At 43.9% G+C, this 18,943-nt stretch overlaps 1 protein-coding gene across 2 annotated transcripts in view; it reads right to left on the bottom strand.

Annotated features, from left to right (window-relative positions):
* OTUD7A (OTU deubiquitinase 7A) overlaps positions 1 to 18,943 on the bottom strand; it is a 468,456-nt gene that overhangs the window by 184,439 nt on the left and 265,074 nt on the right. For both annotated transcript variants that reach the window (XM_030188471.1, XM_030188476.1), the window contains exon 5: positions 2,504 to 2,686. In XM_030188471.1, coding sequence (XP_030044331.1) covers positions 2,504 to 2,686 — 183 coding nt within the window. The remainder of the gene's footprint in view (positions 1 to 2,503; positions 2,687 to 18,943) is intronic.

Here is an 18,943-nt window from a genome sequence, read left to right as displayed (position 1 = left end):
GACAGTGTCTTATATTAATTTTTGCTCCCAAAGATGCGCTAGGTCTTATTCGGGAGTAGTAGGGGGACTGTGGCGGTCAGGAACAGTATTGAAGTGGGGGGCGGTATCCTGCAGGAGTAGGCCGTGGCTTACAGTGACCACAGGACTCGAGCGGAGCAGAGCCGCCCTGGCCGGGCTGGGAATGGAGGAGGGGTATGAACTAGGGAAGGTAATGGAATGTGGGGCCAGGCTGTTCTGGCTGGGGGTCTCGGGAGGTTGTGAGAGGGCTTAGGGCGCAGGATCATCCCTACTGTATTACAAACGTTAAAACAAATTCTACGGTAGCTCCGTTACCCGTTGGTGGCGCTTTATGCGCTCCTCCTGTACATTTGCTACACTTTCCATCCTTCTAGTCTGACTTAGCCCTTGGGCGATAGAGCAGCGCCAAAAGGGCTCGGTTACTCATTTTCTTTTCTTTTATTATTTCTGCAAGGGGAATGTTTCTTTTCTTTCCGGGCTCACTTACCGGTAGTTGATCTTCACAAAAGCGTGAAGGAGGACGGTAGGAGTCCGCTGGACGATAGATTTTCCACCTCAGTCTTGTTTCTTGCATTTCTTTTATGTTATTTCGTCTTTGGGTTGCAGCGAAAAAAATTAAGGTTTCTGTGTCCATGTCCCATCGGGGCCAAACAAAAACTTTGCTAGGTCTTACTTTCAGGGGAGGCCTTATATTTATCAATTCAGCAAAACCTCTACTAGGTCTTATTTTCAGGGGATGTCTTATTTTCGGGGAAACAGGGTACTAAGGCTGCAGGTTATTCAGCTTCCTTATAAATATATTATTTGTAGGGCTGCATTTCAATTAAAATCTTTAATCACAATTAATCGCATGATTAAAAAAAAAGGAAGCACACATCGGGGGGGGGGGGGGGCAGGAGGGAAAAGAAATGCAGTTACATAAGCTGTGAATGACTGCATCTGTCTTCCCCTCCAGTCCCCCCCTTCCGACCCTCCCCAGACTGCCAGCCTGCCTGATCTAGCTCACAGACCAGGCATGCAGCACACAGACTGGGGAGGAGGGGCCTGGGGGAAGACAGATGCAGTCACTCAGGCTGTGGTACCCCCTTCCCCAGGCTGTGTGCTGCATGCCTGATCTGTGAGCCAGATCAGGCAGGCAGTCAGTCTGGGGAGGGAGGGACTGGGGGATGAGACAGATGCAGTCACTCACAGCCTGTGTGACTGCATCTCTCTCTTCCCTCCTTGCCAGCACTCCCTACACTGCCTGATCTGACTTATAGATCAGGCATGCAGGCAGAGAGCTGTGTGGGGAGGTTGAGGGGACCCTGAGCTCACATGGGGAGGAAGTAAGGGGACCCTGACCTCACGGGGGGAGGGGGATGGAGTAAGGGGACCCTGGCCTCACTGGGGGGGGGGGGGGGGAGAGAGTGAGAGAACCCTGACCTCATGGAGGGGGAGAGGGAGTGAGGAGAACCTGACCTTGCGGAGGGCAGGGGGAATCGGACATCACAGGGGAAGGGGTAACCAGACCTCACAAGGCGGAGGAAAGCATGTAAAGAAGCCTGATCTCATGGGGAAAGGGGGACCCGAGGAAGAAGATCTTCCCCGGGGGGGGGGGGGGGGGAGGAAGGAGGGGGACTTGGGGAAGAAGATGGACCTTACTGGGGGGGGGGGGGGGGGGGGAGGAACTTACTGGCAGTTTCCAGGCCAGGCAGCAGAGAGGAAGCCTGTGGGGAGCATGCGCTAATATTCAGCATGTTTCCCAATAGGGACGCTCCTTATTGGCTTCCTGTGTAAAAAGCTAATCAGGAGTGCTCAAACTGCAAGGCTGATATGCTAAGTGGAGAGGAAGGGAAGGAACTAGGAAGGGAAAGGGAACATAATGGTGGCCAGCGGGAAGGTAAAGAAGTGGGCAGATAAAAAAATAAAATTAACTGCAGTTAATACATTTCAGGTTAATCATAATTAATGTGCAGCCTTAATTATTTGATATAAAAATGTAAAATGTGTTTTTGGAACCATCGCAATTAACATTATTTTTGAGTGGGAAAAATCCCTATGAACCCTCCTTGTACCAATGGGATAGAAGCGTTCCCCCTTAAACAGCTGTCCTAATTGTCTGTTTTAAACGTTATGATTGAGTATGGAAATCAGTTCTTCTTAAACTTCTTTTTAAATTTTGCTTCTGAGGACTATATGATGTAGCTTAGCTCCCTTTAATCGTGGACTATAATAATCAGAAGGGAAGAAAATTCAGATTTTATGTAATTTGCCTATAATTGTATAAGAATTGTTTTATTTTGTTTAGTTTTCCTTTTCCCCTCCATCTTTCCTTACAAGTTTGATACTTGATGTTCGTTTTTTTGAAAATTGCATAAAAGTTATGTCTTACTACTGAGAAACGTTGGCCTATGTTTGTCAGCCAAATGGGACTCTCATTGCCTAGAGCGCTCCATGCCCTCATACTGAGCTCTCAAGTACCAGCTGCAAATGCTATCACAATTACCTTGAGCAATGTCATCCTGTCTCTGTAGACCTGGTCGCTCGATCTTGTTCACTTGTTGGGCTAATTCTTTTTCCTGCTGCTTATAGTGTTTCCCTTCATTAAACACCTGTGGCAGATTTCCCGTGTGCACCTGTCGGAGCTGTTCATAGTCATTCAGAGCTGCGGTCAGATCCCAGTTTTTGCCTGAAAAAAAGAAGAATAGTCATATTTTGAAAATTAGTGACAACTAAGACAAAGGAAATACTTTCAAATGGGTGTTTTTCATTAGGTACAGAATTTATACAGTGAATACCCTATTCCTTGTTCTGGTATCTTATCTAGCCAGCTCAGCAATGGCCCCCAGTAATGCTGCACTGTGACTATATAAAAAAAATGCAAAACTCTTTTATATATTTAACTTCCAAGGAACTGTAAAGGCCAGGGGTACCAACCCAGCACAGAATTTTCAAAAGAAAATTCTCTGAAGCATTCCCCTTTGAAAATCAGCTTGCAAAGAGCATGAGGGCATGAAATTGTTTTCCCTATTCGTAAGTTCAAGAATGTCAAAGCAGGATTCTCCAAACTAAGGACTATGGGCTGGATGCAGCTCCTGGAGCAAGTTTTTCTGACCCTCCAAGCTTTATTCATTTATTAGGACTTATTTACCACTTTTGTGAAGAAATTCATACAAGAATAACCAGGACATAAGCAATAAAAAGACAGTCTAAATTTAGGCATCAATAGTGCACCTAGTTTATAGCACAGTAGTTCTTATGAGTGTGTCTGGTGTCATAATTGGCAGTTACTTGTGCAAGTGCTAGGTGCTATTCTATAAATAATGCGCCTAAATAGCCTAGAGGCCCTTTTACTACAGCTTGGAGCACGCTAAATGCTGCATGTCCTATTTTATACCTGTAGGCTACATGGCACTTAGCGCATGCTAATATCCATTGTGCTAAATTTTAGTAAAAAGGCCCCTTTGTGAGTAACTGTTGGGGGGGAGGTGGGGGCATACATGTGGGCAGAGCATGGACAGGTCACCAAATGACATGCACAAGGGCCTCTCTGTGGCACCCATGAGGTACCAATTTATGGAATTGCCCTGTGATTGAAGCACTAAAAAAATAGTCAAACAGTACAAATTATGGCATAGTATGCTACTTCCAATGCCAACACAATATAAATTAAAACCTCTAAATAGACAGCTTGGGTGCAAGTGGAGGTGGCACACAGAGTAATAGGAGTTTGATAGAAAATATCTAAGGAAAATTGTACATGGAGTCTGGAAAGGTGTATGTTTTATGAGCAAGTCCTGCTGTAGTAAGTGTAGCCAATGATAGTCCTTATGTGACCTCAGGTCAGATCCAGTTCCTTGAACAACTTTTTTTGCTTTCGGGTTTGCAATGCTCTTTCCCTCCTTCCAGTAGAAGACTTTGAGAGTCCAGATTGTCTCTGTAATTCTTCTCTCTCTATTCCTCTCTGCTGAGCTTTCCCAGACCCTCCCCTTCCCTCTGTTTGAAAAGTGGATACAGTTTTAGAAATAAGGTAACAGACTGACAGGGCCAGGAATAGCCACTGCTTCTGGACCTCAGAACTGCTAAACCAATTAGAAGAAAATGACTTAGCCACTTGAAAGCCCTATGATCATAGCTCAGCTACTTCTTACACCTGACATGGGCTGGGCGCTGTTGCTACAGGGGCGAAGAATGTTCCTTACTCTTGAGGGTGTATGTGCTCATCCTCCTATTTCAGGGTTGCAGGACTAGGAGTGTGTGTGAATCCTTTTTACTCCTAGGGTGGCAGGACTGAGAGTGGGTTATGTGTGTACAGATGTATCCCGCTTCATGGCTGCAAGACTAGGATGTGTGTGCTGATGCTGCTTACTTTCAATGAACCAGGGGTGTATGGGTGTTGGTGCACCTTCCTCTGAGACTGTAGGACTGCTGGACAAGAATGGATCGAGAAGGAATGAGGAGGTAAGAGAGAGGAGTAGGAGGAGATAGACGAGAGGGAAGGAAAGGAGAGAGGGCAAAAGACTGGAATATGAAGACAGGAAAGTAAGAGGGGAAAATAGAGGACAGAGCATATTAGAGTGGACTGAGTGAAGGAGTGCGCCACAAACATCCCACACCACCATTCAGCTATCTCCCATGCCCCTATGGGTCAGATGTGGAAAGAAGGGAAGCAGTGGTTAAGGTTACTTGCCTCATCCCTGAGGACTATGTTTCTGACCTCCCTCCTTCCTCAGCATTTGAAAATGCCAAACATGGCATTCTTCTTTCCATATGCATAGTTTTACTGTTTCATTTGGAGAGGCAAAGGGTGGGCTGTGGCATATTATCATATTAATTTGCATATATACATCTTATACATATTTGCTGAGGTTATCTCAAAAAAAACAGGCCAATAGGAACCCATTTATTAGACAGTGAACATTTTCTTTTCACTGAAATGAGCCAGCACTAAGGGAAGTTTGTCTCATGGTGCCCCTACTCACATCTCCAAGTGAAGCACACACTGTCACACTCTTCCCTTCCCCTCACTACTGCAGATTTCTCTCACTTTCTCCCTCTCTAAAGCCCTCCTCTCCCTCTTCTTCCCTTCCTTCTTCTTTAGCCAGCACCCCCTCTTCCCCCTGTACTCCAGTATTTTTCCCATACCATGCCAGTGTGACTCTTATAAATACAAAAGTTCTAAATGTAGAAATGCTGTATTTGGGGAGCATAAGAGCTGTTAGTGATAGCAAGTAGTTTCATATCTTCCAGAATAACATCTTTGGATGGGTTAGTTTTGTGTATTCCATAACAGTTACAGGAATGTACCTCACTCTTAAATCGGAGTACATTGCCCCTTTCATTCTCTCACACAGCAACTCAGTCATCCAGCATTTCACTCTTCCTACACACACTAGAGGGAACAATGTGGACCATGTCTACCATTGTTGTTTGGGCATTGCTTTACTCCCAATGACTCTTTTCTGTTTTTCTCTCTTTTATAACTCTCCTTCCAGAGTCTCCTGTCCTTTTGACATTTCATTCTCTATCCCCCCTCTGCCCCTCTTCTATCTCTCTTCAGTGACTTCCCTGGTCCAATCATGCCTTGTTTGCTTTTCACCTCCTGCTAACCCATCCTTCGCTTCCCCTCCTTTGACTCCACTACCCTGGCATCCATTTACAGATACAAATCTTTTGTCACTCCCTGACCTCCTTCCTTCCCCTTTGCAGTTTTCCTCCACTGACCTTTTGTCCCACCTCCCCAGCTCAGCTCCTTATGCTCCCTGGTTCTCACAGGAGATCTGGCTCTTCAAAACCCAGCTCTGTAGTACAGAGCACGCCTGGTGAAAGCAGTGCTGCTCTGCTGCATTTCTCCTTTTTCGTTCTTGCTACCAACAGTATAGGGCCCTCCTTCGTAAATCAAAGTGGAATTACATCTCTCAATGCATCCTTATGTCAGTTAACAAATCTGAAACCCTTTTTCAACATTTAAAATCAGTTGCCCCCTCTCAAGTGTCTCCTTCTTTCGACCCATCTATCCTTTCACCAACAAAACTAGGTTCTTTCTGGCAAGCAAAATCTTCTTTACTTCGAGATACGTTCCCTATTTGTCCATCTCCTGCTGTTCCTACCTCCCCTGTACCCTTCATGCCACCTTAGACAACCAGCTGTCTTCTTCCCTCTCATTCTTCTGGGCCTCTTTCAGTACACCCTCTTTGACTACTCTTAAGGCAGCACTCATCTGTTAATCCCTCCGCTCTACTCTGGACCTGTGGCCAGGTCAACTTTTCAAACACTTCGTTTCCCATGTTATTCTGCTCCTTCTGCCCCTAGTACAGGCCAGCCTGTTACTAGACCAGGTACCCAGCATCTGGAAGCATACTTTGTTCACTACCCTTTTGAAGAAACCAAATCTTGATCCTGAAGATCCATATCTAATCTTCCTTTTCTCTCTAAAGGTTTGGAAAGAATAGTCCACCAGCATCTCACTTCCTTCTTAGATTCCTCACTTGCCTTACATCTCAGATTCCTCACTTGCCTTACATCCTTATCAATCTAGCTTTAGTAAGCAACATAGTACTGAAACTCTATTGGTGGCCCTACTATTAGAACTTCTCTGGACTAAAGCTTCTCTGTAATCCTTGTTCACTAGATCTTCAGCTTCAATCTGGTGGATCATTCTTTTCTTCTCCATTGCTTACAGTCTATTGGTGTTTCTGGCACTGTTCTATTATGGTTCCAAAGTTATCTATCTAATCTCACCTGTCAGGTTGCCATCACAAGATCGTTCTCCTACTTTCCCTATTGACTCTGGAATGCTGCAGGGTTCTATACTAGCCCCCACCTTATTCAATGTTTTCCTCTCCCCTCTCCTTACTCTGATCCAATCCAAGCATTGTGTTCCTTTTGGTTAGGCTGATGACAGTCAGGTTCTTTACCATGTACCCCACTCTCACTCTGACCGCTCTAATCTCAATCTCTGTCTCCAAAACATTTCCTCCTGGCTATGAAAACACAATATATTTCTCAACTCAAAGAAATGTGAAGCCATACACTTTACATCTTCACTCCTCAAAGTTCTCCCTCTACGACTCTGCCTCTTCCTGTCAGACTTTGTCATTTAAGGACTCTGTTCAAATTCTGGGTATCCAATTTGATAGCCATCTTTCCCTTAAAGTTTAAATCAATGCTGTTATTAAAGCTTCTTTCTTTGCACTTCACAGAATTTGCTCTGTTCGCCCTGTTTTCTCTTTCTGCTCTTTGATCACTGCTGCTCAGTCTTGATATCACACATATTGACTACTGTAACTCCCATTATGCTGGCCTTCCTCTTTCTTCCCTTAAGCAGCTCCAACTAGTCCAATTCACTACGATTCATTTTCTTCATTATACATTGCCTTTTGATCACATTACTCCGTTGTCCCACTCTGAACACTGGTTACCCCTATCTGCTCGGAGTAAATATAAACTATTTTTATTTATTTACGTCAATTTATATACCGTATCTTATTGCTACTGCAAGACAGAACGGTTTACAATTTATAAAAAGAAGCAATACAATAAGTACAAATTGGACAAACATTAGAACTATCATTACAGGAAAGCACAGCAAACCCACAAACTAGCTACATAAGATGAAAACAATATAACTCATGATTAGTACACAGGAGAACACCGCAAATACAAAATTAAATACATAATATAATCTACACAGACAGATAATACAGTTTTGATTTAGTATATATTACAGATGCCCATTTATGTATGTATCCTTGTGTTAGATAATGAGGTGTGGAGGGAAGACAAGATTCTGTCTTGCCTCTTTTATCTCCTACACTCCATCTAGATCACTCTGTTCCTCGACTTCTGGGTCATTCTGGTTACCTCCTCCTTCCATCATCCGTCCTGACATTACCTGTTCCACCACTATCAGCTATGCCGGACCACGACTCTGGAATTCACTCCCTGCACACTTCCACCATGAGCCATCTTATGCAAAGTTCAAAGCAACCTTGAAAACCCACCTTTTTGAACTTTTAGTTTATTACTGGGTTACCAAACATGTTTGGACTAGGTATCATCTGTATTAACTGTACGTAATGGTTAGAGCAGCAGGCTGCCAACCAGGGAAGCCAGACCTCCAGTAAAAAAAAAAAAAAAACCTGCAAAAAGTAAATACATTCCAGATCTATACAGAAAACTTGTCATAGTGATAGAAATAGAAACTGACATGCAAGAAGATACCAAAGACACAATTCCCAAAGCTTATAATGAATAAATTCTGGAAAAAAAAACCTTTTTTCTACCTTTGTTGTTTGGGCATTGCTTTACTCCCAATGTCTCTTTTCTGTTTTTCTCTCTTTTTTTAACTCTCCTTCCAGTCTCCTGTCCTTTTGACATTTCTTCTCTCTTGAGATCCACCATCCATCTTTCCTCTGCATCCCTTATCCGTCCAGTACAATGTGTTCTCTCTGTGTCCCTGTCCCTATATTTCCCCCATGTTTAGCATCTGTCCTTTAGTCTCCTTACCCTCCCCTCATAGTCAGCATCCCCACTGTGTCCCTATCCTCTCCTCATATTTATCAACCCCCCTTCTGTGTCCCTATCGTCCATTCATATTCATCATCCTCTCCCCCTTTATCTCTCCCCTTGTGTCCATCACTGTCCCTCTGTGTTCCTGCCATACACTCCTTCCATGCTCAACATCCATTCTGTGTGTCCCTATGCTCCCCTCATATTCATCATCTACTCCTTTATCTCGCCCCTTGTCCATCATTGTCTCTGTGTTCCTGTCCCTATACTCCTTCCATGCTCAACATCTGTTCTCTGTGTTTCTGTCCCTCTCGATGTCCAGCTTCTCCCCTCTCTCCTTCCTTCCTCCTTCACCCCCACCTCTGACCCCCGTGGTCTGACATCTCTCTCTCCCTACCTCCACTGGTCCAGCATCTCTCCCACAATTCAGTTCCTCTGTCTCTCTCTCTCTCTGTTTACCCCCCCCCCTCCCCTTTGCTGAGTCTCTCCTCTCTCTCTTCCCTATGCTCCCCCCTTACCAGGTCCAAGATCTCTTGCACTCTCTTCCCTTCCCCCTTAAGGTTCAGCATCTCTTCACCTCTCTCCTCCCTTCATCCTTCACCTCCCATCTGTGACCCCCAAGATCCGGCACCTTTTACTCCCTACTTCTATTGGTTCAGCCTCTCTCCCTCCTGTCCAAGTTCTCTCTCTCTCCCTCTCTGCTTAACCCCCTCCTTTTTGCTCCTGGCCTCTCCTCTCTCCCCAGGTCCAAAATTTCTCCCTTTCTCCCTCCCTTGCTCCAGGTGTCTTGCTTTCTCTTCCCTCTGTTTCCCTCCCTCAAGATACAACATCTCACACCTTCTCTCTTCCCCCATCCCCCTGCACAAGCCCAGCAACATCACCTCCCTGAACAGATCCGGCACCTCATCATCACCCCTCCAAACTGCATGGATCCGGCACATCTTCATCACTCCCCACTACATGTGGGTCCAGTACTCAGCCCCTTGTCGGTATGCAAACACTCGGTGGGTCCCACCTCTCTGATGTAACTTCCTGTGGGAGGACCCCAGCACACGAAAAGGCTTTGGTGGGGCCAGCCCAGAGGCAGCCCATATTCAGTTGCCTATGTTGGCGACCCACCGAGCATTTGCATAGCGGTGGGATGGGGGTTAATGAAGAGGTGCCGGATCTGTATGGTGGGGGGTGATAGGAGGGGTGCAGGACTTGTAGGGGATGGGGTTGGTTTTTGTCCTTACCCCTGTGGTAAGGGCAGCTCATTTGGATAGACAATTCACATCAGACTACTAACACACCTGCACAAAAATCATCTTCAATTATATGCTCTAACAGAACAGCTAATTTAGTGGGATATAATATGAGAATTAATGATATTTATTTAAAACAGGTGCTAAAACTTTGCAATTTTGATTTCTTGGGTCAATTCCAAACACACTCCCTTGAAACTCCAATTTATAAAGGATTCAGATCTGCAGAGGCTGAATATTGCTGCTAACATACAAGTTATCAGGCAATTCTATAACTTGCCACATGTACACTTCGCACATTAAGAGGGGCATTTCGATATGACGTCTAAATCTGATTTTGGACATTTTGTGAAAAACGTCCAAAAATCCAGCAGTGAACATGGTCATTTTCAAACCAGAAAAATGTCCAACTTTTTATTTTGAAAATGGACATTTGCTAGATGTTTTGTGCTCAGTGTATCTATCTTTTTGTACCAATAAAAAAAAAAAGTCCAAGTGAAAAACACACAAAAACAAGCCATTGGGATGTATGGGGGAGCCAGCATTCTTAGTAGACTGGCCACACAGACATCTCAGCAGAGCATTGGGCACCCTAGTGTTTTTTGGAAGCTCACATGTTCTACAAGTATACCAGTTAGAGTGGAATATGGGCCTGGGTCCCAGTCCACTGCAATGACTACTAGTCTTGCTGCTCGAATAGAAATGGCTCTCATATCTGAAGTTGTCATACAGCCTTTTATGTACTGTCACTGTCACGTCATAGGTGGCTGGGAGGGGGTCAATGACCACTGGAGGAGTAAGGGGTGGGGTTATGCTTTAATCCCTCCAGTGGTCATTTGGTCATTTAGGACACGTTTTGGTCATTAAGTCGTGACTGAAACAGGTCTAGCCTAAAACATCTTAATTTTGGCCACAGATGTTTTCATTTTGTTCAATTATTTCAGACAAACTATCTTTTAGTGCTGCCCATGTCCTGCCTAAAACATGCCCCCTTGAAATTTGGATGAACTGTACAGCAAAACATCTAAAATTGGGGTGTCGAAAATCGCCACTTAGTTTCTGAGAGCTGTCATCTTATGACTTTTTTGGACTTTTTTTTAAATGAGCCCCTAAGTGCACTATCAAGTGCTCTTCTATAATGGAGCATATATGTGCCTTAGCATGTAACTGCAGGGAGGTGTACAAGTGGGTAGTGTATGGGAGGGATATGGGTGTGGCTCTTATGTGCATAATTTATAGAATACTATAAATTATGTGCATATCTTGTGGCACTTAGGTGCATCCATTGATTGACATGTTTATGTTTATTAAAATCTTTCAGAATGGCAATCAAAGTGGTTTACAATTAATAACAGAAAAAAAAAGGAATTTAAAATTCAATCGATAGGACAGCAGAAAAAAAAAGACTAGAATAGGGAGCAAAGATCAGGGAAAGGAGGAGTCGAGCTGCAGCTACCTAGGAATGCCAGTTCTACAAACCTTTGGTGAAGGCCAGGATAAAGACACGAGTCTTTAACAGAGTATTGAAATGATAGTAAAAGAAAGTTCAGTCCTGATATTTGGTGTAGACGGTCGTGTCAAAATGTAGGCATTCTGACACCGACTTATGCTAGTACTCTATAGCGCCATCTTGGCAACCAGATGCCATTAAAGAATTAGCATTCAGCATGCATGATCGAGGCACCTAAATTGTTATAGTATTGCCCCCCCATCCCCCAGATTCTATATATGGTGCCTAAAGTTGTTTGCGCAAATTTGGTAGTGCAGTTAAATTGTGTGCACAATTTAATTGGTTAATAAGTCAATCAGTGCTGATAATTGGCAACTAAAAAACTTATTGGCACTAACTGGCACTAATTACAATTTATACGTGCAACTTTCTAAGGACATTTTATAAAAGTGGTGTGCGTAAATTCTAATGCGCGGATCTCAAAAGGGGGGGTATAGCCATGGGCAGGTCATGGGCATTCCTAAAAATTACATGCACTGTTATAGAATATGCCCGATCCACGTCTAAGTTAGGTGTGGGCATTTATACCAGGTTTTAGGTGGCATAAATAGTCAAAGGAATGGGTGCTATGTGTATTCTATAAACCGCGCCTAACTTTCAGCACCAATTTTTTGGGTGCCATATAAAGAATTCACCTCATATGTATAAGTGGAGCCACACCTACTGTAGAACATCTTAAAACATGTTTCCTTTTTGGGTGATTAGCTTTGGCTATGTAAACTATTAATACCTCCACAATTCTCTCTTCAGCCTCAGGAACTGTTTTAAAAAAGGCATAAGGAGATTAGTCAGTTGCAATACACCAGACAGTAAACTGGGCAGACTAGTTAGAACAGCAAATAAGGATTGTGAAGCCTATTTCCACATCTCTATGATCGTAAACTACGGCAGCCTGGAAGAAGCGGAGACATGCATTCAGAGGACGTATTAATGACACTTTTCTCACATGCCAGAGCTGTCACTAGCCAGGCATTCTTTCAAAGTTGGCTTTTCAACAAAGGCAAAACAGGACAGTAATTCATTCAGCCACATTAATGCACATTTACCATAATATTTTCACTAAAACCTGAAGTGTGTAAGGAACAAGCACCTTTTACATGATTCAACAGGCTCTCTGTGTAATACATGAAGTTCACCATGTTCTGACCTCTGACTTTAAAACTTGTGGCACACATTTAATTTAATGCAAAGTACACACAGAAAAAGTCATTAACCAGAGTTTTGGCAATTTTAAATACTGTATTTAACAAGTATTTTCAGAATAGCCACTCTAGCAGTTTGTTTCCATATTTTTAGTTAAAGTTTTACTTATTTATTACAGAAGGTCAGTGGAACTCTGAAAGTAATGCTGCAGCCCACTAGGGATAGTAATGACATTCATGTGGCCCTCTGCAAATAAAGGTTGCCCATCCCTGCTCTAAAATGTCTCACTGTCTGTGGGTCAAGGCTGCTCCCATATGGCCTAATTCCAGTGGTATTGTTTACTATTACTAATCATTTCCATAGCGTATGCAGCACTGTACACATTATGTGCTGGTATTTTCTCTGTCCCCAGAGGGCTCACAATCTAAGTTTTGTACCTGGGGCAATGAAGGGTTAAAGTGATTTACCTAAGGTGACAAAGAGATGCAGTAGGAATTGAACCCAGGTTGCCAGGATCAAAGCCCATTGCACTAACCTTTAGGCTACTCCTCACTCTTCATTTGGCATTTGTTTCCTAATCACTAACTGTACATTATATGACAATGTTGGAAGCTTAAGTAAATCTTGAAGAACTGCAGGGGTATTTTCCTGCTGTCTCACCTTGTGAATTCCTTGTGATAAAAGTTGACAAGGTCAGTTCCGCTGCAGCTCTGTAGCTTCTCATAAGAATGTGAACCAGGGCACAGATCAAAGACCTTGGATTTAATTCCTGGACTGGGATAGACTCCCAGAAAATTCTGCTAGAGTCTCAATGGGAAAATATGATTCTTCACTACACCAGAAGTTTACAACCTACAGACTGCAGGGTAAGAGAAGTGGGATTATTCTTCCTATAATTCAGGCTAGTTAGTCTTGGTTTGCCTGTGAAGGACCTGGATTGTCTCAGGATTTGTGATCAGTAGACTTATACTGCTGCTAAGTGTATAATCTTCTCAGCATATATACTCTCCTATATACACTAATGAGTATATTTTGGCAGTGAACAGAATTTTGTAACTTGCTTTGCATTTTGCCATATTGTTATTTTTTTATCTATAATGAATAATATATTTTCATTTTTGGCTTTATTCCTTTCATAAGGAGTCAGCCTGGCAGGAAGCTAAGAGCCAAATAAGAGGTACTATTATATTCCTAGAAATGAGTCTAGAATAGTTGCTATTTAATCATTTTCTGCCAACCTAACTACTTCTACAGAACGTACAGTATTTTTATTGGCTTTGGTTTTCCAGGTCACTCTTTCTGGTGTAGGACAGTGGTTAAGATGTTCTGCCCATGCTTATCATCCCCCATCAAAGGTGGATGGAAGGGTACAATTGTTGCTACAGAGGCCAGGCGGGCATCTTGGGGATAATTCTATAAAGGTGCTAACATTTAAGTAGCAAATATGTGCATAAATGATCATAATACTGGCATATACGAATATAAATATTGACTATTTGGCTATGTACTATTCTTCGATAGTGCATATTTTAAAGGTGAGCATTCACATGGGTGGAGTCTGGAAAGAGCGCACGCTTATGCAGGTAACTTACAGAATACTATAAGTTATGCACATGCCTCCTAAATCTACGCATGAGCATTTATTCCTTTGTAAGGGAGTTTGTTTGTGAATCATAAGGCCTCTCATCATGACCGTGAATTCTGCTGAACAGAAGTACACAGTTTGTGATTGGACCAGATTTGTGTCACATGGCTCGAGATGGATGCCAATGTAGGACAGAAGAGAGGACAGAAAAAAAGAAGATTTGTTGGTGGGTGTCTCCATTTAGGTGCCCAAATGCCTATTTTATAATAGCATCTGGGCGCCTACTTTCCATTATAGCGTACACTATCATAACCTGGCATCGGTGCACCTACATATATGCTACTACAGTTACATTAGCCAAAGACCTGGCATAACTTTGATCATGTAAATGAACCAACTGTCCCAGAGCAAGTATTCACTGCAATGTCACCTGTGGATCCGGACTTGTATAAGTATCCACTTTTGTAAATGGATCTGATCTTTGTGGAACCACAGACACTGGGTTGGATTTATCCTAGCATTTCAGCTTGCCACTGAGAGAATACTGTCTGATGATCGGGACTGGCTTTTGGGGTATGTGAGGGGTCCTGGTGCAGGTCATTCTTGCTGTGCTGTGATCCACCCCCCTCTGACACAACTTCCTGCGGATCACATGAGGAAAAGGTTTGCAGCAGCCACAGGCAGCTTGTGAGAATGGCTGCCACACCAGGGCTCTCCTGAGAAGAGAAAATGATTTTTAAAGAAGACCAGGAAGGTGAGGGAAGGGAGGGAGACAGACCGTGATGGGAAGAAGAAGAAGGGAGGGAGACAGACTGTGATGGGGAGAAGGGGAACAGATGCCTGAATTTCCCCATGGAGCTGTAGCAAGTTAGCCCAGGGGTGGGGGCGGGGAGGAATGGGAGAGAGGAGGAAATGCCGGGCTGGAGATAGGGGGAGGGGACTAGAAAAAACAGAGGAGGGAGAGAGAGAGAGAGAGAGAGCGTGTGTAAGTGAGTCAGTGGCAGAGATTTTAGATCTAGGGGAGGCAGGACCAGGAGACGGGAAGATGTTGGATGGAAGGGCAGTGAGGAAGAAAGAGATGGTGGACTAGGGGATGAGAAGAAGGGAGGGAGAGAAGATGAAATGTTAGATTTGGGAGGAGGGAGGGATAAATGATGGATCATGGGATGAGAGGGGAGAAGAACAGCAGGAAAGAGAGTGGGAGCAATGTTGTAACATGAGAGGGAGGAGGGGGTGAGATGATGGACTGTGGGGGTTGGGACAAGAGAGATGGGACAGGAAGATGGTGGAGGAAAAGGCCAGGGAGATGTCAAGACATGAGAAGGAGAGGGGGAGGAGATGCTGGGCTACAAGAATGGAGGGAGAGGATATACTGGAAATTATGGAATCATGTGGGAGAAGGCCGGGGGGGGGGGGGAGGAGATGATTGAGAGGAGGACAGTAAATACAGAGATAGAAATGTGGTAATGAGGAACAGAGAGGTGGATACTGAGTACAGAGGTAGAAATGTGGTAATGAGGAGTAGATGAAAAATAGAAGGGAATAGGAGACTGGGGAAGGAGTGATATGGGAAATAGGAAAGCTAGAGTATGAGAAAGGGAGATGGAAAGTTGGTAGGTAGCTGAAAATTAAAAAGGAGAAAGGAGAGAAAGAGGGTGAAATTTGAGTGGACCGAGAGGCAGAGAAGAAAAAATGAGAGAAGACCTAAAAGGAAAGATCAGTATATCAGAGACAGGTGTAATGAGGGAATGAAACAAGACAGGAGGGGGGGGGGGGGGGGGGGAAGGCAAAATGGACAGCAACAACTGGAAAGGGAATTATCAGAAGACACAGGAAAGCAGAAGATACAAAATTGGAGCAACATGATGAAAATATAAAACGTCCAGACAACAAAGGTAGAAAACATGTCTTACTTTGAATTTATTAACTGGAATATATTAGCTTTGGGATATGTGCACCAAAAACCTTTTTCTCCAAGGACAAGCAGGCTTACCTATTCTCACAAGTGGGAGACGCCAACCTGCATCGCCCAGTCCAGAACTTATAAAGAGTATAACGAGCTTTGTGGAGCGCAAGCCACGCTCCAGAACGTGCGTCTTCCCACCCACTGCGATAATGCAGTCTCCTCAGTTCTTTTTCTACCACGGTGAGGAGAGGGCCGGTTTTTTTACCATCTCCTCACATTGTTCGGTCCTAAAGAGCTTTTTTTGTGCCTTTCTGCGAGTTTGTTTTCGTCCTTTATTGTGTTCCCGGTTGTGAAACCCCTTTTTTTGTCTTTCCCTTATATTTTTTGTTTCTTTTGCCCAATTTAAATTTCCTTTATTTTTCATTGTCATTCAGACACTTTTAAGCCTTGACTTTGGCATCTGCAGTTGGTGGCAGCTCAGGGACACTGCCGCTAGCTGAAGAGCTTGGAGATTTCTGGCTGAGAGAGATGGTGATCTTCAGCTGGCAGGGCTTCAGGATCTCCACCAGCCACAGCAAGGGAGGTGGCTAATTTTTTTGGGTGGATGGAGGGTGGAACTGGTACCAGGACCGCAGTGTGTTCAGTACAAAAAAAATGCATGTCTGTTTTTATTTTGCCAGTGTTGTAGTACTTGTTGAGTTTAATTTTTTGGCTTTCAAGTTCAATTTCTATTTGTATTTGTGATCTCTTGTTCTGTATTTGGTGACGGTCTGTCTGTGTTTTGTGTGTGAAGAAGTCATTTAAAGTGGATTTATGTATGTGTGGTAGTAACGGCAGTGGGGAGATCGGAAGAGGGAGCAGGGGCCCTCCTCCTTAATTTCTGCTCTGGGCCCTAGCATGTCTAAAACCAGCCCTGAATTTTCCAAAATCTTTCTCAACCATTAGCTTTTCTGAGAGTTGATATAAAGGGTCAATATTCAAAGAGGTTTAAACGGATAGGAGAGGCTCCTGCCCAGATAAACCCCACCAAGCTGGCCGTCCACCAATATTCAGCAGCAGTTAAACCAGGTAGTGCTGCTGAATATCACTGCCAACCAACCATACCTTAACCAGCTAGGTTAAGGGCGGTCCATGGGCAGCGCTTGGCCAGTGCCATCACTTAGCCAGCTGGTTAACTTCTGGATCAGCACCACCTGGATATTCAATGTCAGAAGCCTCACAAGACAAGGCACTGAATACCCAGGGTTAGTTCAGCCTTTGGCTGTGAGAGTTTTACAAGTTGATTACCATCACAAACTGAACATTATCCCCACAGGTTTTATCACTATTGACTATTGACTCTTTAGAGGGCAAGAAGAATTAGAGTGAATGAAGCCTCATTAATTTATTAAGGAAGACCTATTTCAAATTCTTAATGCCTGACACTTGTTGATGTTCAGTCAGAAAGAAACCCTCTCCATGAGATGACAACCATCCTAACAATCTATAAAATAGAATGTAATACTAATAATCATTAATCACCCATTTTCATGGGTAAACTAGCATTTTATACTGGAATCAAGGGAAAAAAAGCAACAGGAGGGTCTATTTAAATATAGGACAGTACAGTGTTGATTTTGATAGAAGACAACATTGTTGATGAGTGAGCAGGAGAGAGAGCGAGAGAGATCCCCTTAAGTAGTTTTCTTTTAGAAACAAAACTTGAGTTTGATTACACAGGGGCTCCTGAGACTTGTGATTGGAAACTGGCACACTGATATGTGCCATTTTATGTGCAATTTAAGAATTAAAAAAAACCCAGAGTGACTCTAATATGTTAAGACACTTTCAGATTGATGATTATAGCCAAGAGCAACTGAGAGCAGTATAATGAATTGCTGCATATTAGCTCAATGATTATAATTACGACTTAATATGTCATAAAGGGGCCATTTTACTAAACTGCAGTAAGGTTTTGCAATTTCCTAAACAGAAGCCCAAACTATACTGCAGGTAAATGCAAGGAGTCCACCCAGCATCTGCCCTACATTTAGTGCACTTTCATAAAAGAACTATGTTACATACAGGTGCAAACAGCACAGGCACCTGTGCAACTTGGCACTACATGTAACAATGGTTGAGCCCCAGAATCAGAATAGATGAGAAGTGAGGCAATGATGCACCTCTCTCATTTACCACTCCCTTCAGTTCCCACTTCCAATGCTCCAATCCCCCTGATGTCAATTCCTATTCACCCCTCCCCATGTGTCATCCCTCCCTGGCAATATTATCCCCCTCCCAATTTCCTGGCAGCAAGCTCCACACCTTGACGTCCAAACCCTATCCCTGACATCCAAAATCCTGCTCCCTGGCCCCAACCCCCTGGGGTTTTTCAATGGTAGTTCAGAGCTTCTAGGTAGCAGCTGCCTACTCTCTGCTGCCACTTGAGTCAGCAAGACTACTGCTAGGGAACAGAAGCGTTATTTTGGAGGACAGCATAAACTCAGGTAGTAGCAGAGGGAGAGCACAGATACCCCAAAGCCCTGAAATACCATTGACAGACCCCCGAAGTGAGTCCCAGGGGGAGGAGAAGGAATAAGAGAGTGGGTAGGGCTCGAGGGCAGGATTTAGATGTTAGGGGTGGGGATTAATGCTGGAGAGGAGAACTGGAGGGGGGGACAGAGATGGGTGGATTGAGAGAAGGGATAGTGATATCGGGGGGAGGAATCGGACATCTGGAGGGAACTGGAGAAATAGGAGGTGGGATCTGGAAGGAGTGGAAGATAGCTGGAGAGGTGTGTACTACAGTGGCATTTGCCTTACAGCTTCTGGATTGCTGTAGCGCTGCTGCACTTATTGCCTCCTCTTGAGGTGATGGCAATTGCAGCTAGGCCATTATCCGTCATGACAGCTAGCATGTGGTAGTGATCTGTGAACTAGCTGTCAAGACGGGTCACTTCCTGCTCCTACCTGGTCCTGTCCATTTCCAAATTGCAGCTTAATGCAACTTAGCAAAGGGATCTCACAATATCTTAGACAACACAAAGGTAAATCCATAGGTTTTGTTA

This window comes from Microcaecilia unicolor, chromosome 1, assembly GCF_901765095.1.
Source record: "Microcaecilia unicolor chromosome 1, aMicUni1.1, whole genome shotgun sequence".
Taxonomy (NCBI): domain Eukaryota; kingdom Metazoa; phylum Chordata; class Amphibia; order Gymnophiona; family Siphonopidae; genus Microcaecilia; species Microcaecilia unicolor.
This window is presented reverse-complemented; position numbering and strand designations above follow the sequence as displayed.